The 25,706-nt window shown below is 42.8% G+C and overlaps 1 protein-coding gene across 1 annotated transcript in view; it reads left to right on the plus strand.

Annotated features, from left to right (window-relative positions):
- LOC145409370 (acetylcholine receptor subunit beta-like 1) overlaps window positions 1–25,706 on the plus strand; it is a 147,710-nt gene that overhangs the window by 69,420 nt on the left and 52,584 nt on the right. The window contains exon 2 of the mRNA XM_080279841.1: window positions 16,691–16,827. Coding sequence (XP_080135967.1) covers window positions 16,691–16,827 — 137 coding nt within the window. The remainder of the gene's footprint in view (window positions 1–16,690; window positions 16,828–25,706) is intronic.

Consider the following 25,706-nt stretch of genomic DNA (forward strand, 5'->3'; position numbering starts at 1 on the left):
AGAGAAGTGGGAGGGAGGGAGATAAGAGGCAGAGAAGTGTCAGGGAGAAAGGTGTGAGGGAGAGAATTGTGAGGGAGGGAGGAAGGTGGGATGGAAAGAAGTGTAAGGGAGGAAGGTGGAAGGAAATGAGGTGTTAATGTGGTAAGTGATGATTCTCTGAGGTGTGAGGGAGTGAGTTATGAGGTGTGAACAGTCGGTTAAGAAAGGGAGTGTAGATTCTGTGAGCGCGGAAGGTGTGAGGAGTCCGTGAGTAGTGAGGTGCGAGTGGGTGAGATGCAAGCGAGTGAGGTGAAAGTGAAAGAGGTACGAGCGAGTGAGGTGAGAGTGATGTGGGAGTGAGTGAGGTGTGACGGCAGGGTCGAGGGGCCGGCTGACTTAGAGACGTATGTGTCGATACGTCTCACACCCTCGGGGGGCGGGAGGGAGGAGAGGAGAGAGAGAGAGAGAGAGAGAGAGAGAGAGAGAGAGAGAGAGAGAGAGGTAGGTAGCAAGGAAGGAAAGCAAAGGAGGAGGGAGGAAGAGAGGTTGCAAGGAAGGGAAGAAGAGGAGAAGGGAGGGAGAGAGGTTGCAAGGAAGGGAAGCAGAGGAGGAGGGAGGGAGATAGATAGCAAGGAAGGGAAGCAAAGGAGTAGGAGGGAGAGAAGGGAAAGGAGGGAGAAGGGAAAGGAGGGAGAGGGGAAGGGAGAGGAGGAAGTGAGGCAGGAGAACGAAGTAGAGGAAGGGAGAGGAGAGGAGCGAGAAATGGGAAATAGTAGGAGGAAGAATGAAGAGAGAAGGATGGAAACAGTAAGAGAAGAAGGGAAAAAATTAGTATGGAAAATAACAGGGAAACGGAAAGAAGAGGAGGAAGGAAGAGACGAAGGAGGAAGAAAGGGGGCGAGAAGAGGCAGGGAACAGGAGCAGTAAGAGGAGGAGGAAGGGAAGGAAGAGTTGGAGAGAAAGAGGAGTTGAAGAGGAGACAAACAGTAAGAAGAGAATGAGAGAAGTGAATGGTGAGGGATGCAGTAGGTGGAGGGAGAGAAAAGTGGCAGAGGAATGAGACAGAAACACAGACAAGTGAGAGAGAGAGAGAGAGAGAGAGAGAGAGAGAGAGAGAGAGAGAGAGAGAGAGAGAGAGAGAGAGAGCAATTTTGCCATAAATATTGTACCGATTTCGCTATTATAAACTTTTACATTTTCTACAACCAATTTCACCCACAAATTGTCCAACACATGAAATTTACTGAAATCACTCTGCATGCCGTCCCTGTTTTCTGTGTGTGTGTGTGTGTGTGTGTGTGTGTGTGTGTGTGTGTGTGTGTGTGTGTGTGTGTGTGTGTGTAATATTTCAGCTTAAGTACAGTACCCTATGTATATTTCCTTATGCTACAGCTACCATCATGTGTACTTCAATAACCGCTTTAATGAGAGCACTCTATTATTTGTTCTACCTGCAGACGATTACATTTAGCTTCTAGAGAGACTTTTTGGGTTGTGTGCCTAAAATACGGCCTTAGGTTACCCTCACGCAGCAAAAGATCCAAAGTTGAAGAAAATATCCATGTAAAGACTAAATATAATAACATGACGTCATCTGGTGTGATGGATTTCTACGCTCTTTACTCGAACTCGGCCTAAAATTGCCATCTCTCCTTGAATGCTGAGTTGTAACGAGAGATTTGCACTAGAATACGATATTAGCTATGAAGAAGTGCTATGGAAAGGATGAAGAGCCATAGCACTGTCTTTTTCGTCCACTGGGCTACGTGAATTAAGCTGCGAATGAACATTAATCTGGTCCAAGTTATGTTAAACGACTGTAGTGTAAATTATAAATATAAGGGGTCAGAGAATGAGTAACTGAGGCACCCTAACATGTCCTTGCTCGATTTTCTACTCATTTTACGGTATTACTAAGGAACAAGGAAGAAAGGAAGAAAGGAAGGAAGCACGCAAGCAAGAGGAGAGTAAATAAGTAAGGAAGAAAGGAAAAAAATTAGATGAAGTGAATGAGAAAGGAAGGATAGAATAAAGAAAAGTGAAGGAAAAGACAAGGAAGGACGAAGGTATGGTAAGAGAGAAAGATGGGAGGAAAAACTGAGTAAAGGGTGAAGGAAGGAAAATGTAAGGAGGAAACGAAGGCAAGAAATAAATACTGAAAGAAGAGATGGTCCAGTGGAGTGGCGTCGGGTGGTGAGAGCTGTGGGGAGGGGGGAGGGGATGTGAGTGAGAGGGGTTGAGTGGACGTGGGGGTGGAAGGGGGTGAGAGGGGGTAAGTGGGCGTGGGGGTGGAAGGGGGTGAGAGGGTTGATGGGGATAGGAGGGGATGAGAGGGTTGATGGGGATAGGAGGGAGTGAGGGTAAAGGGGATGGGAGGACGTGAGAGGGTGAGGGGTATGGGAAGGGGTGAGAAGTTGAGGGGGATGAGAGGGGGTAAGAGGGAGGGGGAAAATAGGGGGTAGGATCCACGCCAAGTCTTAGTGTCGAGCGAACACGAGAGGCTTTGGCAGGTCGGAAGGACGAGGAAGAGGAGAGGAGAGGAGAGGAAAGAGGTATGAAGGAAGGATGCAGAGAGGTGAGGTGCGAGGCTGGCAGGAAGGATGGAAAAAGAGGAAAGGGAAGTGCAACGCAGGTAGGAAGGATGGTGGAAGAGAAAAAGAGAAGTGCAAGGTAGTCAGGAGGGATGCAGAAATAGGAGAGTTAAAGAGGATGGAGAAACTGGAAAGAGGTGCAAGTGTCAGGATGAATTGTATTTATAATATGGAGTCCTGACACAAGGTAGGAAAACTGGATGGGGAAAGAGAAAAAAAAAAGGTATCAGGTAAGCATAAAGGGAGAAAAAACAGGAAGGAGATATGCAAGGTAAATAGGAAGGTGGAGAGAGATGTGCAAGGTAGGTAGGAAGAAAGGGTGGAAGAAAATAAAAGAAGAAACTCAGGTGGTCGAGAGGGGGAAGGAAGAGAAGAAAAAGAAAGATGAAAGATAAGCACAGGGTAAGCATAAAGAATGGCAGGTGGAGGAAAATGAATGAATAAGATGAGGTCGCGGGGAGAAGATGGTGAAGGAGGAACTAAACGAGTGGAAGAAAATGGAAAACAAAAAGGAAGGAAGGAAGAAAATGAAGAAATGGAAGGAAGAAGAAGGAAAGTATGGAAGACAAAAATGAAAATGTTGACTATAAAAGAAGAAAAATATGTTATGGATAAGAGAGTCTGAAGGAGGAACCAAAAAAGGAAAGGCAAGAAAGGAAGGCAAAATAGTAGTAATGGGAAATAGGTAGAAAACTGATATTCTGGAGAAGTATGGAAAAAAAGTGCCAGGAGAGGAAAGAAATGAAGGAAGGATTACAGGAGAAAAATAAGTTCTTAGAGCCAGAGGGGGAAGAAGAGCGAAGGAAAGGGACGGGAAGAAGAAATGATGATGAGAAGAAGAAGTTGAAAAAAAAAAATGGATATGCTGGAAGGAGTGAGAGAGAGAGAGAGAGAGAGAGAGAGAGAGAGAGAGAGAGAGAGAGAGAGATACCCTAACCTGTAAGAAGTGAAGACAGAAAATGAAAAAAAGATGGCAGGATAGGAAAATGTGAGGAGGGAAAGGGAAAAATAGATAAAAAGAGAGAGAAAAAAAGACAAGATACGGAAGAGTAAAATAAAGAGTGAGACAGAAAAAGAGAAAAATGAGTTAAAATGAGAATATGTATGGTAAAAAATAAACTGCTTTGGCAAAATGAAAAGAAACAGAAAATCGAATTCGTGAAAAAGTCCCCCATTACACACACACACACACACACACACACACACACACACACACACACACATACACACACACACACACACACCGCAATAAATAGCTCTTTCAACATATCACACAACTACCAAAGCATTCCACAACTTTCTTAAATCGACTACAAAAACTCAGCCAGTTACCACTCAGTCTATACCTTCCACACACTTCCACAACTACCACAATGGCTACAACTGCCCCTATACAACTACCACGTACACCTCTCACAACCACAAACTACTGAAACTTCCCCACATGTCCAACTCACTCCCCCACAACCCACACACCCACCCTCACAACTCCCACACCCTTCCCCACACTTGCACACCTTCCCTCACAGCTTACAAACCCTCACCACATCTCCCACACCCTTCTTCTCAAACCCCACACCCTCCTTCAAACCTCCAACACCCTCCCTCAAACCTCCCAAACCTTGCCCACAACTCCCACACTCCCTCCACGACTACTACCCATTACAAACCTCTCACAGCCACAAAATATCTCCCTCACAACTTCTCCCACAGGGCCTTCTCGCATCCAGCCCCTTATCAGTGAACATTACCCGCTTCCCTTGTCATACCGCGAGCCAGAGATAAGAAGGAGAGCTATAATGTCATTTTCTGTGATAGCCTAAATGAAAAGTGAAAAAAAAAAAGACAAGAAAATTAGCTGGAAATAATACAAGGAAAGCGGAGGAGGTGGTGGCGGAGTGGTTGGAGCTGTGGTCTGGATGAGGTCTTGGGTGTGATTCAGGCTGTAGCAGGGAAGAGTGAGTGAACCTGATTTCGATTTCACCGTGTTCATTACTTTTCCATATGACCTCAGTGATATATAAGAGAAAGGAAACAAAAAAGCTATAGCTGTTTCCCCTTAACGTGGCTCTGATTATCGTCCTTGTGTAGCTTATCTCACGTAGCTCAGTGTGTCGGGAGGGCCATAGTCACGTGCAAGGTGACGTGGTCTACTCCGACAACAACATCCTGGATGCCTCGAATTAAGACGCCATTAGGAGGATGGTCAAACCCGTCCCAATCACATTATCTTTTCCTCCTGGGCCCCTCAGACCGAGGCCTGGGCAGAGAGGAAGTATAGGAGGAGAAGATGGTAAAAAACGGAGAAGTGAAGACGAAGAAGGGAATGGAGAAGAGGACGCGGTACCTATGGAAAGGGAGCGTCGTAGGCTGCTGAAAGAAGAATATAAAACTCTCCGACATAAGCATCGGGCAGAAATCAGAGCGAGAGCACAGGAGGCGTGGGAGATGAGCGAAAGGACTAGAAGACGACGGGGAATGAGGAGAATCGAGGAGCAAGGAGGTGAAACGTCGTGTTAGGTGAAATCATGAAATACAGTGGGAGATACGCAAATAGCACTTGAATAGGCCGGAATAAATAACCTGCTCTCATATCCTTTGTGGGATATAGAAACAAGGTTTACTTTTATTGATTCACTGGGGCAGATGGTTAACCGAAATAGAAAGTGAGGTCTAGAGTTAGCAAATTTTAGCACCGATGGCTCAAGGAAGGAGGGAAACATTTCTCTTAGCAGGGTATATATATAAGAATGATCATAAGGGTGACATAATCAGCAGGAACTCAACAAACTTGCCCTGAACGGGGAGTAGGTTCAATTACTCTCCTGAGGGAGGCAGACATACACCGTCATGAGCATCGTGGTTCAGGTGAATAAAGCAAACTGGAGTTGGGTAAGACATGTGAACATGTAAGGCAAGGTATACGGGTGTCCTAAGCGTAACGTAAAATACCAAAAGACTTCTACCCAGAAACCAGCAACATTTATGTTCGTTTGTCCCCGATGGTGGGGTAAAAGTAAATAGTGGATTTAACTCAGGAATAGATTTTATAATATATACCGGAAGTGAACATAATATACTCAACAAACGAGTAGTTAAGTAACTGAGTTGCACTTAAGTGATACATAAGCGAGTAATACGTTTAGATATTTACCTTGTGTTGAGTTGAAACTTCAAAAACAGTTTTCCATATTTGTAGTAACGTAACTAACTTGTATAATTTGTTTGCTGCACCGTAATAGTGTATGGTAAATCTTCTGCACTCTATTGTTAATATTAAAGAAGAAAGTTGTCTTTGTGTTTTGGAACCTTAGTGTGTGGAACAATCATTTGTTGTAGTCCGGGAGGGAATTGGGACGGAATGAGATACACAATGTGTTATTGTCTTAACTTTAATGTTAAAGGTTCTCTCTGGACTTGTCTCCACACTTCCCACTGATACTGTCCCACGCTACCAACACAACAGCAGTCATTCATCGCGCTCGGGGTGACAATGCGAAGTACACCACTAGTTACTGAGGGAGTGGAGAGCACGACAAGTGGCAGAATAAGACAGAACTACAGCTCGACATCCATTTCATACACCTCTTCTTGACAAGCACAAAATTTTACTGCTAAGACATTTTTAAAACTCTAGATGGCAAAATCACACAATACTAAAGTTCGACATCCATTCCACAGCATTTCTTGACAGGCACCATATTCTAGTGCTAATATATGGTACAACTCAACATTCGAGATGGCGGGATGGGAGATTTACACCAACTTAAAATGAACAGAGTATATAAATATATATAAACCTCTTGCCCATGTGACAAGTGACCCAAGGTAAAGGAGATCAGCTTTACAAAATGTAGTGAAGGAGCCGACTGGACCTGGAGATCAGATTTCTTAACCCCTAATGAGAATCTGACACCTAAAACACACACACACACACACACACACACACACACACACACACACACACACACACACACAGGCAATGTAGCTGTCATATCCTGAGCCCCTTCGGCACGACAAATTTTTCCTTAGCTAAACCATTTTTTTACTCTTTCTTCACTACTCAAATATTCCTCATATCAACGGAGATTTCTCGTAGTTACCTGGTTAGAAAGACCCCTACGCAAGCTCGTCTGTATAGTGGTCTTAACTTTATATTTGATCAGGTGGGTATTCAACTCAGGTGAGACCCGTCGTAGCATGTGTAATGGGGCAACTTGACTTGCAGGAAACATAATGAGTAAACAGAAAACAAATAAATAAAATAAACAACAGAATCTTTTCAGGAAGTATGAATGGGAAAGGAAATGTGCTTTGTGTGCTTTTTCATTGTTTAGCATGCCTACTCCCTCACTTGGTGTACTGTTGCATTCTTCCCGATCTCTTTCTCTCTCTCTCTCGTTTCATCCAGCTTCACAAACTCCGGAAGTGCCATGCATCTACAAGAGAAACTTGATGCCATCTCTCTCTCTCTCTCTCTCTCTCTCTCTCCCTCTCTCCCTCTCTGTCTCTCTCTTTCTCTCTCTATCAGAAGAAGCAGAGGTAAGAAGAAATAGAAGAAAATGAGATGAGAGGAGAGAGAATAAGATGCCAGAAAAGTATAAAAAAAAAAAGAGATGACAAGGGGAAGGGAGAGAAAGAGAGAGAGAGAGAGACAGAGACAGAGAGAGAGAGATGGGTGATAGGGGGAAGCACCAATTTGTCTCCGGAGTGCCTAACTCTTGAAGGTCGTGTGTGTGTGTGTGTGTGTGTGTGTGTGTGTGTGTGTGTGTGAGAGAGAGAGAGAGAGAGAGAGAGTGAGTGGTGAAGTTGGAGGCGATGGGAGGGGAGATCAAGTATTGCGGGGCTGGGGAGGCAGAATACGAGGGGAAGAGAGAGTCTAGGAGTTGGGATGATATGGAGGGGGAGGAGGAGACCGGGTAGGGGTGGAGTTGAGGGTGGGATCGGGAGAAATGGAGTGTTGTGAAGTTGAGGGATCGCCGGGGGAGAGGGAGAAGGGGAGTCTGGTGGGGTTGAAGGAATCTCAAGGTGTTGATAGTGAGGAGGAAGAGGGAGGGGTGGGGAGTCTCAGAGGCTGGGGATGAGAGGGGGGAGATTCTCGTGGTGTTAGGGTAATGGGTAGGGAAAGGGAGTCCAATATGTTGGGGTAAAGTTATTTATACAGAGAGGATGGAGTAGGAAGGGGGTTGGTAGGGGGGACAGGGGGTAGGAGAGGAGAAGGGAGAGAGAGAGAGAATAGAGAGGGGAGGGGGAGATTGCGTGGGTGATAAGGAAGGAGGGAGACAAAGAGGATGGAGAGGGTATGGGGAAATTTCTGAGAGAATGGGGAGAATGTGAGAATAGGAAGGAGATGACTAAAAAAAAGAGTGTGAAAGGGTAGGGGTGTCCATTACTTGGGAGGGATTAGAGGGGCGAGGTGGGGTGGGTGTGAGGGGAAGAGAGATGGGGAATGGCAGTGCATGAGGGACTGGGGAGGGGGGAGGAGAGTGTGAGAGGAAGATGGGTGGGGAAGGTTGAGTGCAAGAGGACTGGGGATGGGAAGGGAGTGCGTGAGAGGGACGGAGGAAGGAGGGAATGTCTATTACAAGGATTTACGTGGCCTTCCCTCCCTCTTATGAGTGGCTTCCGGCCTCCTGCGATTACCCAGCTCACAGTCACACTCAGGCCAGGCGACACACAAGGCAGGGAGGGACGGGGGGGACGGCAGGAGGAAGGAAAAGTAGAGGTGGGAGGAAGGATAGGAGGAGGGAGTTGGAGAGGGAGGATGGGTAGGTGGAAGGGGTAGGGGAGGGAGAAATGGTAGGAGGAAGGGGAAGTAGGTGAGGGAGGGAGGAGGAAGAAGGAGTAGGTGGGAGGAGTTGGAACGAGAGGAAAGGTAGGAAGAAGAAGGAGTAAGGAAGGGACAAAGAAAGTGCAGGAGGAAGGAGGGAACGGAGGAGGAAAGAGAAGAAAAGGGAAGGAGGGAGAGACGGAGGCTACACATCAGGATACGGGGAGAGGGAGGAAAGATGGGAAGGTGGAGGGAAAGACGGAAGAAAAAATTGATGAGGGCCATGGAGAGCATAAGATGAGGAGAAAAAAAGAACTAGAAATGTTTTAAGTAATAATGTTATGAATGGTAATGACAGATTTACAAATAGATAGATAGATAGGTAGATAGATAGATAGATAGATAGATAGATAGAGAGAGAGAGAGAGAGAGAGAGAGAGAGAGAGGATGAAAGGAACGATATAGGAGGGAGTGACGTCGGAGCTGAATCAATGCATTTAACCAGGAACGGGATGAAGGAAGGAAGGAACAAAAACAAGAAAATAAGAAGGTAAAAAGAAAGAGGAAAAAGGAAAAAGGAAATGTAAAGAAAGAATATAAGGGTAAAAAGATATAATATGAAGGAAAGGATTAAGAAGTTAGGGAAAAAAAGGGAAAGGAAGAAGGAAAGAAGGAAACAAACAATAAAGCAAGGAAATGAGAAAAGGAAAAGAAGAGAATGAAGGGAAAGGAAATATAAGATGGGAGGAAAAGGTGAAAAAGTGAGGAAGAGAAGGAATGGAGAAGAGATATAGGAAGAAGCGTAAAAAAGAGGAAGAGGAAGAGGAAGAGGAGAGGAAATGAGGTATCAGATAAAGATGGATGAACATGCACAAAAACAAGGAGGGAAGAAGAGGAGGATAAAGATATAGAAAGATGGAAAGAAGAGAGATGAGAGGAAGGAAGGATGTAAGGATTGATGGAAAATAGGAAGGAAGGAAGGAAGAAGGAAAGATGTGAATGAATGAATGAATGAATGAAAAAAGGAGGGAAGGAAGGAACGAACGAACGAACGAATGAAGAGAAATGAGACGAAGGGAGGAACGAACGAAAGAATGAACAGGGAATGAGACGAAGGAAGGAAGGAAGGAATTAAGGACCAAGAATGAGATGAAGGAAGGAAGGAATGCAGAAAAAGTTGTACTACTGAAGGAAAGTGTGCTAAAAAAATACTGAAGAAATAAGACTGAAAAGGCAAGGAAAGGAAGAAGGAAGTAGGAAAAAGAAAACAAGAAAAAATAAAAAAAAGCAGAAATAAGAAATATGGAAAGAAAGGAGGGAGGAGAGAAGAGGGAGGGAGGAAAGAAAGAAGGGTGAAAAGAGCAAAGAAGAGGGCAAAAGGAAGGAGGAAGGGACAACAGATGAAGGAAGGAGGGTGGTAAGAAAGGAGAGGAAAGAAGGAAGGAGGGAGGTGTGAAAGGAGGAATAAATAAGGAAGAAGAAAAGCGGAGAGGACCAAGGATTACCTCTATAAACCAAGGCGAAAGAGATGGATAGGGAAGGAAAGGAGGAAAGAGGGGGGGAGAGAGGGAGGGAGAGGAAAGGGGAAGGAGAGAGGGGAACAAAGAGGGAATGGATGAAGGGTGGAAAAGGAAGAAAGAGGGAGTGTGGAAAAAGAAGGGATTAAATGAAAGAGGTGGGGTTAATAATAATAATAATAATAATAATAAATAATAATAATAATAATAATAATAATAATAATAATAATAACAACAACGATAATAATAATAAGACGAAGAAGGAAGGGCAAGGAATATGTGGAAGAGGATGAAAGAATGAAGATGGAAAATGAGGAAGGATAAAGAAAGGAAAGAATGTATTTTATGTGATGTCATGAATCAAGGAGAAGGAAGGAAAGGAAAGGAAGAAGGAAGGAAGGAAGAAAAGAGACAGGAAGAAGGGGAAAGGTAGAAACGGGACAGGAGGAAACTGAGAGTGGACAAAAAGGAAACAAAAAGGCAGGAAAAGGGTTACTTGAGGGTAAAATAGATGAAAGAAGAAAGGAAAAAAAGACGACAAGAAAGATGAGGAAGAGAAAAGGCAGGAAGGAGAGACGGAGAAGGAATGAAGTAATGGAGACCGCAGGAAACAAAGGAAGAAGGAAAATAAGGAAGAAAGGAAGGCAAGGGGAAACAGAAAGATGGGAAAAAAGGAAGATAAGGAAAAGGAAAGGAAGACAGAAAGAAGGAAACCATGATGGAGAAGGAATGGAGGAAAGAAGAGGAATGAAAAATAAAAGAATAAAGGAAACGGAAGAAAGGACGAATATGGAAGAAGTGAGAAGTGATAAGAGTAAGAGGAAAGAGAGGAAAAGAGAAAAGAGAGAAGAGAGTATATAACGACACTGACGCCTTAACTGAACCTACACGTTATGACAAGGAGGAAGAAGAGGACGGGAGAGAAGAGGGAGAGGGGGAAGAGAAGAGGAAGACAAGAGAAGAGGAGTGAGATGAAGAGAGAAGAGGAAGTTGGACAAACAGGCAGGGAGAGAAGAGAAGGAATGGAAAGAGGAAGCGAAAGAAGAAAGAAAGAGAACTATAGGGAGAGAGAGAGAGAGAGAGAGAGAGAGAGAGAGAGAGAGAGAGAGAGAGAGAGAGAGAGAGAGAGAGAGAGAGAGAGAGAGAGAGAGAGAGAGAGAGAGAGAGAATATGATAAAAGCAATAGAGAGAGGGAGAAGGGAAGGGGAACGTGAGATGGCAGTAAATATGGAGAAAGGAGTGGAAGGGGAGACGGGGAATAAGGGTGAAAATGAGAGAGAGAGAGAGAGAGAGAGAGAGAGAGAGAGAGAGAGAGAGAGAGAGAGAGAGAGAGAGAGAGAGAGAGAGATGGAAGAAGGGTAATGAAGAAGGGTAATAAAGAGTGAAGGACGGCGGGTGGAAAATGGAAAAAGAAAAGAATGGGGAGAATAAAGCGAGGGAGAGAGAGAGAGAGAGAGAGAGAGAGAGAGAGAGAGAGAGAGAGAGAGAGAGAGAGAGAGAATGTGAGGTACAGCATTGATGGCTTGATTGCAGTGAAGGTTGATATCAAAGTCTCTCCAACCAAAGGCGAACGATAAGCTTGTGTTGGTCTCCTATGAATGGCGTATTATGGAGGAAGCTAAAATACGCCATTGTAGTGAGGGAGTTAAGCGTAATAAGGCCCTGTATATAAACACCTCCTCTGTTGGCCTCTAGACTAAGGGACCTCACCAGCGCCCTCTCCGGTGCAGAAATCTTTGGTAACTGGCTTTTTTTCGACATATGATTAGTTTAGTTTACCAGAATAGTTTATTTATTTTTTGGTAAAGAATAAAAAATTAGAAAACATAACCCATTCACTACTATCACGTATTTTCATTAGGGGGAGGCGGTGGCTGAATCGGTAGAGAGGCGGCCTGCAGTCCTGATGGACCCAGGTTCGAATTCCGGCTGGGGCAGGGACCAGTTTAAGGATTTGAATTTCATAAAAAGCAGACTTTCCTGATCTACCAGATGACCCGCCGACATGTCGTAAAAATACCCCCGCTAATACCAATACACCAGTCCTGTATGAGACAGCCCTAGCATGTATTCAATATGGACGGTGGGTGTTAGCGCCGAAGTGGTGACATGTGGAGGTGTAGGAGGACTACTGGGCCTTGGGATAGGCTACTGCCCCCGAGATATAGGCCCTGAAGCCTTTGCCCCGAGTCGGAAAAAAAAAAAAAAAAAAAAACTTCTTTTGCAGTAAGTTTAAAATATTGCATGCGAGTCTCCTGTGTCATTTATATCACGTGTTTTATTTCGAATTATCTTGGGCTCAGCAAGTTTACCTGCCCTTCTCCCTCTCTTATGAATTTTACACTCAACATCTTATTAACTACTTGTGTGTTTTTCATGTTATATAAACTTAAATAACAAGATAGAAGAAAAAAAATAAAGTGTAAGTCTATGCCGAATTAAGCAGTTTAGGAAAAGGTGGTGAAAAATGACTTGAGACAACGGGGTAGTCCAAGGAACCTCCCTGAAGATGACGAAGGAACAAAGAAGCCCATTTACCGGAACTAAGGAACAAACGCTGATGAAACTTTCTGAACAAAGAGAAGAAAACTAGAATAAACTGATGATGGAGAGAGAGAGAGAGAGAGAGAGAGAGAGAGAGAGAGAGAGAGAGAGTCTAATGCACACTCAAGTCTGGGGTCATTAAGATAGGACATATAGTATCCATGTCCACATTGTCATTGTTCTTGTACCTTGATTGTGTGTGTGTGTGTGTGTGTGTGTGTGTGTGTGTGTGTGTGTGTGTGTGTGTGTGTGTGTACCCCGTCTGTACCCTAGCTGGGGCGACCTACTGGCCTCCTCACCCACTAGAGTTTGGGGTGATCTCTCTCTCTCTCTCTCTCTCTCTCTCTCTCTCTCTCTCTCTCTCCTCCTCCTCCTCCTCCTCCTCCTCCTCCTCCTCCTCCTCTTTGTCCTTTTCTCTTTTTTTTTCTTTTCTTCCAATGTATTCTCATTTTTCTCAATCAGATTTTTTCCTTATATCATTTAGCCTTCCAGCACATCTCTTGCCCTTTTTCTTTCTCTTCTTACTCTCTCTCTCTTTCTTTTCTTCCTACGTTCCTTCTTTCTCATAATCTGCCGTGCCTGAGTTTCTTTGTCTCTTCCTTACGTTCCTAACCAGCAGGGCGCTCTCCCCCCCCCCTCCTCTCTCTCTCTCTCTCTCTCTCTCTCTCTAGGGTACAGGGATAAGGGCTCAGATAACATATTTTCATGTTCCCTGATTGTTCCTTAAGATATGTGAACCAAAAATTCTCTCTCTCTCTCTCTCTCTCTCTCTCTCTCTCTCTCTCTCTCTCTCTCTCTCTCTCTCTCATAAACCCACCGTAATATGTTTATCTTACGTCTTTAAAAAAACACTTCTAGAGCCCTCCATGAAAAGTAGCATCCCTCGCGCTAAGATAAAATGACGGGCAAGAGAGAGAGAGAGAAAGAGAGAGAGAGAGAGAGAGAGAGAGAGAGAGAGAGAGAGAGAGAGAGAGAGAGAGAGAGAGAGAGAGAGAGAGATAGTCCTTTATATCAAACATGCTGATCACACAATGAGAACTTATTGTCTGCAGTTGGAATTTGGGCCCTCTCGTTTTTTCAAGCATCTTCTCTCCAGCAGTCTAAGAGAAAGGAAGAAAGGAAGATGAGAAGGAGAAGGGGTATTAAAGAGAGAGAGAAGAAGATGGCGAAGAAGAAGATGATAATTATGGTTAGGAGGAGAAGGAGGAGGAGAATAAGAGGGTGAAGAATGGGAGAAGGAAATGGGAGTAAAAGAGAGTAAAATAGGAGGCGGAGGAGGAAGGGGAGGAAGAGGATTAAGAAAGGAAAAATAACAGGAGGAAAAATGTAAAGAGAGGGAGGTGAAAAGAATGGGAAGGGGATGGAAAAAAATAAGAGGGGGAGAAATGTTTGGAGAGAAGGTATTAGGATGATAGTGAGACAGCCTATCACTGTAACCCAACTATTACCCCTAACCACCAATACCATCATCCCATCCACTACCCTATCACCACACTACATCACCACCACTACCATCATCAACCCCAAAACCACACTACTTTACAGCCATTGACACTACCAACACACCCCAAAAACCACACTACTACAACTACCACCATCACCAATACCCCAAATACCACTCGACTTCACAACCACTATCACTGTCACTACCACCATCATCTTAATGACTACACTGCTTCACTCCTACTACTACTATTACTACCACTACTACCATCACCCCACCTCCACAGTCGCAATCACCCCAATCAACACCACTATCATCTTTAACACCAACAATACCACAACTACTACAACTGCTGTCACCATCCCACAACCCATATCAACACCACTACCATCATCATCCCAACCAGCACGACCACACACCACTCCTATCACCATCACTGTCTCCACCATCGCCACCCCACCACCACCATCATTCCATCCACCACCACCACCACAAGAAGAAGAGGAAGAACAACAAAAACAACAATAAGACTACCACGATCACCTCAACCACTACTACCACAACTACCACAATTCTCTACCACCATACCACACCCACCAACCCTAGCGTCAATTTCCTGGTGCCATTACAAAGATATATATACTGTTTTGTGGCACGTTTGGGCATTTCCATAATTCTGTCATTTCTCTTCCCTGACGTACTGAGAGAGAGAGAGAGAGAGAGAGAGAGAGAGAGAGAGAGAGAGAGAGAGAGAGAGAGAGAGAGAGAGAGTACTCTGATTTGACTCAAATATTTTAAGAGATAATTTAGTCAGACTCTTGAACCCATTAAGAGTTTACCGAAATTCTTGATCCCTATACGAATTAATTTAGTCAGACTCATGTTCCTTTTACTAATATAGTCAGACTCTTGATCCCCTTACAATTTAGTCAGACTTTTTAACCACTTACGAATTAATTTAGTAAGGCCATTGACCCTTTTACGAGTTACTTTTGTCAGATTCTTAACCCTTCTACGAATTGCTTAGACTCTTGACCCTTTTCAGTCAGTGGATGTCACGCTCAGTCTATTTTTGATGTCATTCAGATCAAGAAAGATTTTATGAACGGTATAGATTAAAAATACAGCTTTCATTTACTCCATCAATACACGAAGTCTCCTCTAATAATAATAATAATAATAATAATAATAATAATAATAATAATAATAATAATAGTAGTAGTAATAATAATAATAATAGCAATAATAATCAATACGTTATCAGACTGAAGGCGTTAAGTGATAAATTACAATGGTGAAACTACGACTATTATTATTATTATTATTATTATTAACTTTCATGGTCTAAGAAGGCTGAGTCGGTGTTAGTCTCGTGTAGTGACGTCATACTCTCCTAGAAGGAATTCAATTACACTGGAGAGGAGGAAGAGGAGGAGGTAAAGAGGGAAGAGGGTGAGGGAATAGAAGGAAAGTGATGATGATGATGACGATGATGATGATGATAATGAGGAGGAGGAGGTGGGAGCTGTAAGAATTGTGGAATTATGAAGGGAGGGGAGGAAGGAGTCAAAAAGGATGAGAGAGAGAGAGAGAGAGAGAGAGAGAGAGAGAGAGAGAGAGAGAGAGAGAGAGAGAGAGAGAGAGAGAGAGGTGAACGAACCACAGTAAAAGTGAGGAGGGGGTGGAGGAGGAGGAGATTAGAGGAAAGGGAAAAGGAACATGTTGTGCTGAAGGAAGAGAAGAGGAGGGATGAGAGAAGGCTCAAGGCATGCAAAGGGGGAGGGGAGGGGAGGGGAGAAAGTGAAATGCCAAGGATAGAGAGGGAGAGGAAGGAAGAGGAGGGGATTTTGGAGGGGGAGGGAGTAGAGGAGGAGGAAAATGCCGAGGACTGGAAGCGGGGAGAGAGAGAGAGAGAGAGAGAGAGAGAGAAAGAGAGAGATTAGAAGGAATGTGTTGCTGAACGTGAAAGAAGGGAAGAGGACGTGGGGGGAGGGAGGTGGAATGAGACAAGGAAAGGAAGATGAAGAATGGAAGGGTGCGAATGAAGGAGAGGAAAGGGGAGTGAGGGAGATGTCTCGTGTGTTGCTGGGCCTGGATAGTCAGCATTATCAGTGTCTATCCTGCAACATTTATTCATTTCCTACTCATTGCCACAACCCCACCCACACCGGCAGACTGAGCCATTCCCACAACATATACTGCCAGAGGAGTTTCTTGGGATGTGCTATTAAATGACCACCCTGTATATATAATAACAATTGGTACCCATGTAAAGGAGGAGGAGGAGGAGGAGAAGAAAATTGAAAAAGTGCCAGAATGAAATGGGTACACCTTTAAGCGCATTACCAAACAAACTTTTTTTTATTGGATTATATTACATCTGATATACTTTAAAAATATAACACTGATAAACACTTACAAGAAAATGGCGCATCACGGTCTTAATTTTAACAGGCAGTCGAAGGGTTAGCGTTTCGAGAATTCCATTAACAACTCACTAATTAATCCGTTCTAAATTGGTTGATATCAAACAGCCTACTCGTCATGCTAACACACACACACACGCACACACACACACACACACACACACACACACACACACACACACACACACACACACACACACACACACACACACACACACACACACACACACACACTCTCTCTCTCTCTCTCTCTCTCTCTCTCTCTCTCAGTAAACATCACACAGCCTACTACTGGTGATCAGTCACTTTCATTTCAAGCTTCTGTAGCGATAACGAGGACAGATTAATTACCGTCATCTCTCTCTCTCTCTCTCTCTCTCTCTCTCTCCACTGACAGTTATCTCCCTCTGTCTCGCCAGGGTTGTGTAGCGAGGACGAGGAGAGACTGGTACGAGACCTCTTCCGTGGCTACAACAAGCTCATCCGCCCAGTCGAGAACATGACCTACAATGTGGATGTGGCGTTCGGTCTGGCCTTCATCCAGCTCATCAATGTGGTAAGTGGATGAGGTGGAATGAGGAACAGGGTGGATGAGGAGCAAAGAGAAGGATGGATAATGGAGAGCAAGGAGAAGGGTTGATAAGGGAGAGCAAAGAGAAGGATGGATGAGGGGGGAGCAAGGAGAAGAATGGATGTAGGGGAGGAAGGAGAAGGGTGGATGAGGAGGAGCAAGGAGAAGTGTTTGATGAGGAGAAGCAAGGAGAAGGGTGGATGAGGAGGAGCAAGGAGAAGGGTGGATGAGGGGGACCAAGGAGAAGGGTGGATAAAGGGCAGCAAGAAGAAGGGTGGATGAGGAGCAAGGAGCAGGGTGGATGAGGGGGAGCAAGGAGAAGGGTGGATAAAGGAGAGCAAGGAGAAAGGTGGGTGAGGAGGAGGAAGAAGGGTGGATAAGGGGAAGCAAGGAGAAGGGTGGATGAGGAGGAGCAAGGAGAAGGGTGGATGAGGAGGAGGAAGGTGAAGGGTGGATGTGAGGGTGCAAGGAGAAGGGTGAAGTGAATGTGTATGGAGAGTAGGAGAGATACAGAAGGTATAAAAAAAGAATTAGTGTAATGATATGAAACTACTTATTGGAATCTCTGTCTGTCTGTCTGTCTGTCTGTCTGTCTCTCTCTCTCTCTCTCTCTCTCTCTCTCTCCCTCTCTTAAAACACATCATACATTCTACGATTCAATTAATATTAGTTTATATACATGCTAAGTTTAAGACTGAAGAAGAACAAGTGTTAAATTAACGCCTACCAACTGCACGAGCGTTATTAGGGGAGTAATTACGATCAGTATAATTGCTGGACAGGGATGTGAGAGAGGTGTGTGTTGGAGGGAGGTATGTGTTGGAGGGAGGGCAGTCAATTAGTGTGGGAAGGGCAACGAGGGAGGGATGGGAGCGATTTGTGGCCACACCCCACGAGATAAATGAATACCGTATCACACTGGATAGACAGACAGATAGATTAAGAGACAGGGAGACAGACAGTTAAACAGCTAGATTGATAGACAGATAGACGCTTGCTTCACAACTTCCATGATCACCACTCATTAAGCAAAGCATCAAAGGCAGGAGTAATTATCAGTCCAGGTAACATGAACGCAATCAGTGTACCGTGTCGACGCAACTGATGATTTACTAAGTTCAATAACCTGGTAATTTAGTCGAAACGATGAATGGTTTAAAATTTGGACAGTAATGGTAAAAGAATATACATCTTAATTTCTATTTTTTCCCTGTTAATCCTTTCGACCGATGATGTAATTTTATATCGTCTGTGCTATTGCCAGAGGATCATACTTAATTTACGAGAAACCACTATAATTAAGGAAGATAATGAAGGTACGTAAAAAGGGGGGAGAAACTGGAGGGGGAGGGAGAAGAGGTGGAGGAAAATGCCAATGCGAGAGTGAGTGAGTCTATCCTAGGCTCTATCGTCACTTAAATATAACATATCAAAGTTTCGTTTAAATTATTACGATTAAAGATCCTTCACCTGAAACAAGTGTCGATATTTTTGCTGGTATACAACAAACTGCCTTTGAAGATTACAAATATTCTTGTTTCCTAAGGCTTTAGATTAATTCTCTCAGTTCTGATATCCATTTATTTATTTACTTATTTGACGACCCTCTCCATCCTCGTAATCGTGGGGGACGCCCTTGCAAAGCAGGGTTTGGAGGGAATGGGAGAAACAAAGCAAGGACACACACACACACACACACACACACACACACACACACACACACACACACACACACACACACATACACAAAAGACCAATGTACTGCGGAACTATATGTTTAAATAAGTCAACGAAAAAAAAAAAAAGCTTCAAAAATGCTTCATAGTATTCCCACCCAATCTCACCTAACAAATCAAACCTAACCTAACCTGACGTTTGTTCCCACGGATATTTACAGGAAAAAAAGGTGTATTAAGACTGCGTAAGTGACAAGCATAACATTGTCGCTGCTCCTTAATCGGGTGAAAATGCAGAAAAATGCTCACTTACGTACGATACCTTTCTGCTGCGCACTTTAAAGATCGTAGTCAGTAATATATTCTCATCTAATTACATACTCGTATATCCACATTTACCTTAGACTGAGACACGCTTAAGTTTAATATACACCTGTAGTCCTGATATACATTATAGTTGTTTTAAATACACGAAATATATCAATAAAACATAAATACATACATAAATAAATATAAATACTTGTGCCTCAAATACATATACATAATTAAAAGAATATGTAGCAAAAATAATCCCTAAAACAAGTGACAATGATTAAAGCCAGTAGATGGTGACGACATTATGAATTATTTGCAGCTACTGGTTTATCATGTATTTCACGCACTAAAAAGGCAAAATAATGTTAAAGATAAGAGAGTTTACCATCAACGTCACACATCTCATTGGCCATAACCATTTCGCTACGATGACGTGGATTTCATTTTATTCAGGCCACCAGCGCATGAATTCAGATTGATTTTGGGAAGACCTGCGATAATTAAGGAGGTCAGTGAAGGCTCTATCAACCCCTCCACAGTTCGAAAAATTAATCGCACACAAAATAAAGTCGTCTGGGTCAAACAAGAATAAACCAAATACAACATTAGCGTCCTGAAGGAGTTAGCCACTTCACCTCAGTGTCGTCTTACTTTTTCTTAATTCGCAAAACGGTCACAGAATTTTCTTAAGTTAATGGGAAACTTTAATACTGAAGGGGCTGGACATAAGATTATATATGTATACTTATAATCACAACTAATGAGCCTTACTAAGCTGAACAAAATCGTCTCAAGGTAGCCTGATTAAAACGAAAAAGACGTATAGAAATACGGACTTTTAATCCCTTCAACTCGAGGACGTGAATTAGCTATACTGTTGTTACTACCAGGCTGTTTTATTCAGCTTGGGAGACATCTGTAGTGAAGGGGATTACACACACACACACACACACACACACAATTTAATCCGTTTCTTATGAGTTCCTCTTGAGTTAATAGAATAGTCTGGTGGTAGCGAGAATAAGCAGGAATAAAACATCATCGTGGTGAAGGGTTAAAGTGCAAAGAATGTGAAAATGAACACTCACCGATATGGCAACAGCAAGCATCTCCATGGCAACCTTCGGGGTGTTTACGTTGCACGGGAGACTTCAGGGCACTTATATATTACAGCTTTAAATTGTCTTGTTTGTCATCTGTCTTTTTACACTGCTGACTTTCTTTGCAGCGTAAGAAAAGACAGCATTTTAAGGGATACCAGACGGAATGATTCGCCGCGGGAGAGATGTTTCGAACCCTCCAAACCAAATGAGACGAGCTGTTCAAAGATTCGCGACACACACGCCAACACCATTGCCGAACCAGCAGTTGAACTTACTTCACTTTGCTGTTTTTGCTTGTTTGTTTCACGTTTGGCTGCGATCTGACGGAGTTATGATTATCCACCAACACTACGCAGATTCATGGAAATAGGAGGGTAACTGTCCGTTTTACTATAAGGAGCAGAAAGTCCTTACCAATTCAATTTTTCTCTTCCAATTTGTTTTCGGGGTTGTAAATTACCTTTCCCTGCTGAAAAATCTCCCCCCCCCCTCCCATCATTGCGTTCCGTAAGCCATATCTACGATTGTTTGTTTCCGGCGAAATGGAAGAATTTTACACAGAGTGGTCAAAGGTGGATTTCGTTTCCCAGTCTCCCAGCTGGAGGTTAAGTTAGGATAGGTTAGATTAGGTTAAATTTTTAGGTACAGATAAGAGAGGTTAGGTTAGGTAAAAGTTTTAGGTACAGATAAGCTACAGTGGGTTAGGTTAGGTTTAGTAAAACACTTAGATTAGGGCAGTATCCTCCAATACGCTGGCAAATCAAACAACAGTTGTCAACTAAAAACAGTGGGGAGACAAATTTAACAAGAAACGTTTAGCCTATTTGCCACCTCAGAAATAATAAGAAAATATAGCAGACTATCAGGAAGAAGAACTGATTTGGTAAGGTACTTCTTAAAGTAAAACGCATGTTTATCAATAGGAGTAACTGATATTGTTTGTCTAGAGGTGACCACAAATTATTCACTATAACTGCTCAAATGAACTGCAGTAAGAGGTGACGTTAGCTTTAGTGGGCAACACACATACGTAGCGGTCGAACAAGCACTGATCGTAAACAACCACTCATGTTCACTCACTCAGGATTGTTTGACAACAAATTGTTCGCCGTATGGTCCAAGGGGTTGGAATTGTTCACCAGGACTTAGCAGAAATAAGAAACAGAGGTAGCTGGCGTTAAATATACAGCATACAGTACATCATCCACAACACACTCGGAACAAGCACTTATACGTCATTAACACAACTATATCACTACACTTGAGTTACTGTGTTCTCGGACGTGTTAAAGTTTATCACCAGAACTTTGCCGAAGTACGGAGATAAGAATTTGGCGTAGGATATCATCGAATCACCAGCTACACACACTCCTCCCGTGAAACTACTCTGGTTGGCGCAGGCGCAGAAGGGGTAACGAGCTCCCTTGACTTTACCCATTTCATGTCCACTGAAAAAGAGGCTCATATTTTTTTTTCTACTTCATATTTTATTATTCTCGTGCTAGCGAACCATTTAAGTAAACAAGTTAAATTAAACCTACTTCCCCTTTAACGCTACTCCCATTTTCCTTAGTTTTTGGGGGGAAAACGCAAAAGGGTTTGATATCGCCTTTACTGACCTCTTCACTACTAAAGGTGTTTTCTAAGCTGAATACAGGCTACTAGTAAATGAAGAAAGCATTACAAAAATACGTCACCTGAACAAATACATTTAGGCTTGTATATGGGATGCTGTTTCCATGACAACCGGAAAGTAGATGCACAAGACCTGGATATTGGAACAAACGATAGTTACGATTATTCTCCTCGTTATAACTATGATTGTTTTTTGCGGGAAAGACGATGATAGAAAAGTACTAAATTATTCCCTTCACTCCTATGACGCTTTTTCATTTAATTCATGTTACTCTCTGACAATTTAACTCAGCCAGGGACTTTTTTTTTTTTTTTTCCGAACCGGAGTAGAAATATTTAATTAACCCCTTTAGTACGAGATCCCGCCTAAGCTGAATAAAATCGTCTGAAAGTAGCACGAATAACGAGAAATACGCCATCGGGTTGCAGGTGTTACTAACTTGGAATTAAAAAGAAACAAAAGCCTCTAATGCCGGTCATGCTGTTTGCGATTTCTTTTTCCTCTTCTTTTGTTAATGTGCAGTTATGGTATCTTGAAATATACTGCTGTTTGTGGTAGGTAGTAGCAGTGTGAAGTAGTGACCTGTTCGCATTGGCATGGAAATTTTCGCAATACCTCTTCCTCGGCGATTATTTTGCCTGTTTCACTTTGGTACTGTTATTTAGTTAGTTTTGTAATTCTTGCATCGAAACAGAGTAAAAGACCAAAAATATATCGTCTTGAAGGTTACTTATTCACATTACGTTGGTGTTAAAGAAGATAAACAAACGTACGGAAAGTATATTAATATTGTGAAAGAAAATCGTCTTGTAAGTTACGTGCAGTATATACACAACACGTTTATCGGTATTAAAAAGAGAGAAATACAAACGGTACGAATGTTAAGGGAGGAATATGTAGAAAATATCCTTTTGCAGGTTACTTATGCACAGTAGGTTAGTGTTAAAAAGATACAAATACGATACGAGACAATATGAAGCTGTAATATGCAAAACAAATCGCTAAATAAATGTTGCGAAATCTCTTTACGTCAACGAAAATGTTGGATCGTCCATAATTTAGAATGGTCCTAAGTGACTTTTTTGTTTTATTTTTTATCCCTACGCTTTACTCGGGTTTATTTTGGTAATGAGTTAAAACGATGTATTCCAAAATTCCTTCACATATTATCTGTTCCTTTTCACATATATTCCACGATATTAGTATTTTCTTTCGCGTTTGCATTATTTTCGATATTCGGAATGCGCGAAAAGTGCCGAAAAAAAAGAATAGGAGTCAGAGCCTCGTGACAGGCTTTTGTCAGGGGCTTTTATTGAAGGCCAGATATAGAACATATTTTTATCGAACCTCCATGCAGGCTCTCCCAAACAATTCTGACGTATACGTTAAAACAATGACAGCCCAAATATTCTTCGGGATTAACGCTGGCAGTGAAAACACGTACATTTGAACTCACTGACGACAACTGAAAACTTATCTATTTTTACTTTGTTTTATTATTTTTTTAGTTTTATTTTACAGGAGTAATCTGTCGTCGTATAAGGCACTACTTTTCACCCTGGAACGATCCTAGCTGTCTTTGGTGATCCAGGGGGTATGCTGGCTCAGTGCAATGATAGGCTCGGTTAGGTTTGGTTAGGTTGTAAGATGATGGCTCGTGATGATGATGATGATGATGATGATGATTAGTGGTAGTAGTAGTAGTAGTAGTAGTAGTAGTAGAAGTAGTAGATCGGTATTTAACGTGTAAAGGTAGGGAAATGGTCAGTTTTCAAAGACTCGAGCACAACAGAGCAGGTTGTGCCACGATTTTGCGACAAATTTTCCCCCCTTTGTCTGTGCACAGCAGGTTTCGAGGACCTGGTAACGGGTACAGAGAGACTGCTTCCCATTGGCGACCCACTCTTAAAAGAATACATAAATAAATAAGCATGAATGAATAAAAAAAACACTGGCGTAATAGATAAACAGAGCCTACACAAAGCCTCAGACAATGAGAAAAGTAACTATTTCACTTTTCGATACCGCCAGATGATTTTATCCAGTTCGAGAGAGGCCTGACGTCGCATAAGGATTAATTAATATCCTACAAAGTAATTTTATCGACGCAAAATGTACTTAAAGTCCAAGTTTTCTAATGTGACTGTGCATCTTTCTCTCATAGTTTCTGAATCTCCATCAATGCGAAGGAATCAATGAATGTCTCAAAACTGTCAGAATTCAACGCCACCGATCACCTAACGAGAGCTTGCCATGGTCGGTTTGTTGTCAACTGGGGGAACACTGTCACTCCCACAACATGAATAGTAAGTCGTGGTTGCATGAAATTTAACGATCCATGACTATAAGACAGGAATGAGTCGCCTTGGTTGCTAAGTAAATCAGTTCTCCAACATCTCGAAATGAACGGATCTTGAATTTGGCTCTCTGTTATATTATTTTATCTTCGAGAGAACAGTCTTGCGGCCTCCTAGCCTTTGGTTCCTTCATCCTTGCATAATAAAAGAGCTAAAAGAGGTTAGGGATCTTAGAGTATAAGCTCTGTGATAACTTAACCCATTCTATGTTAGTACATCTGGGTACTATATTCATGCTAACAATTTTTTTTTTTTTAAGCTGAGAGAAACTGTAGCTGACAAAGGCATCTCATAGGACCTCGGGTTACATTTCCGGTGTTACTGGTATATCTAGGCATTATAATTAGGGTAATACCAGACGATTTAGCTCAGCTGAGGGAAATACCAGTAGTTGAAGGGATCATCAACGAAATTTAGAATGGACTAAAATTTTAATTTCTCTCTCTCTCTCTCTCTCTCTCTCTCTCTCTCTCTCTCTCTCTCTCTCATGACTTCACAAACCCCCCATATATGTGTAAAGGAATTTTTGAACGGCACTGCACTCGATGCTCTTTTGTCGGGGGAGCAGGCGGAGTGAAGGGAGCCTCCATCACCTTTAAGTATATCATAGTGAGAGGGAGAGGGAGGGAGGAGGGAGGGAGGAAAGTAGGGAGGGAGGGAGTGAAGGAAGGGAAGGATTGAGGGATGATGATGATGATGATAATGAGAGAGAGAGAGAGAGAGAGAGAGAGAAGGAGGAGAGGTTGTAGCACGTGAAATCAAAGAAGGGAAAGTAGGGAGAGATGAGAGCTTGGAGGAGAAGGAGAAGGAATAATGGGTAATAATGGAAGAAAAAGTAAAAAGAAAAAAAGAGTTGTGAAGAAATAGGAAAAGATAAGAAAAGAGAGAAGCTGGTGTGGCTGCATGAGGGAGAGGGGGAGGAGGTAGTGAGGAAAGTAGAGAGAGAGAGAGAGAGAGAGAGAGAGAGAGAGCCAGTGGGAAGGAGAGCAGAGAAGAAAAAAGAGAAATGAAAGACAGAGAAAGATAGAGAAGAGAGTGGGAAAACTATAGGAGAAAAAGAGAGAATAAGTTGTAAATGAAATCAAATAAGTAGGGAGGAATAAGAATTAGAATAAAGGAGAAAGAGGGTTGAGGGATAATGAATGATAGTGAAAGAAAAAGAAGCAAGAGATAAAAAAAAAAAAAGTGAGGCTGCGGAGGTAGAACGGCTGGTGATGGAGAGATAGTGAGGAAAGTAGGCAGGGAGAGAATGAAGGAAGAGGAGGATTTAAGGATGATGAAAGGAGGAGGAAAAGAAAAGGACAAATTGAGAGTGGACGATCCAGAGATATGGGAAGTACTGAAAAGAAGAAGGGGAGGAGGAGGAAGAAGAGAAGAAGAAGAAGAAGAAGAAGATGAGGAGTAGGAGGAGGAGGAGGAGGAGGAAGAGGAGGAGGAAGAAGAAAAAAGGAGGAAGAGATGCGGAAACGAAGAAGAAGAAGAAGAAGAGAGATGATAGTAAATGAGAGAAGAGTGAACGAGAAGGATGATTGAAAGATATCTGGAATAATGAAAGAAAGATGAGGAGGTGGAGGAAATTAGTAGCAGGTGAGGGGAGAGAATGAGGGAGCAGAATGATTAAGAGGTGATGAGAGAAAATGAAGAGGAAAGGGGAAAATAACAGTGTGAAGAAGGAAAAGGAAAAGTAGATTACAGAGAAGTGGGAGGAGAGTTGGATGAATGAGAGGAGGAGGAGGAGGAAGAGCAGGAGGAGGAGGAGGAGGAGGAGGAGGAGGAG

This window comes from Coenobita brevimanus, chromosome 80 (assembly GCF_032717465.1).
Source record: "Coenobita brevimanus isolate Jiangsu-jjx chromosome 80, ASM3271746v2, whole genome shotgun sequence".
In the NCBI taxonomy this organism is placed as follows: domain Eukaryota; kingdom Metazoa; phylum Arthropoda; class Malacostraca; order Decapoda; family Coenobitidae; genus Coenobita; species Coenobita brevimanus.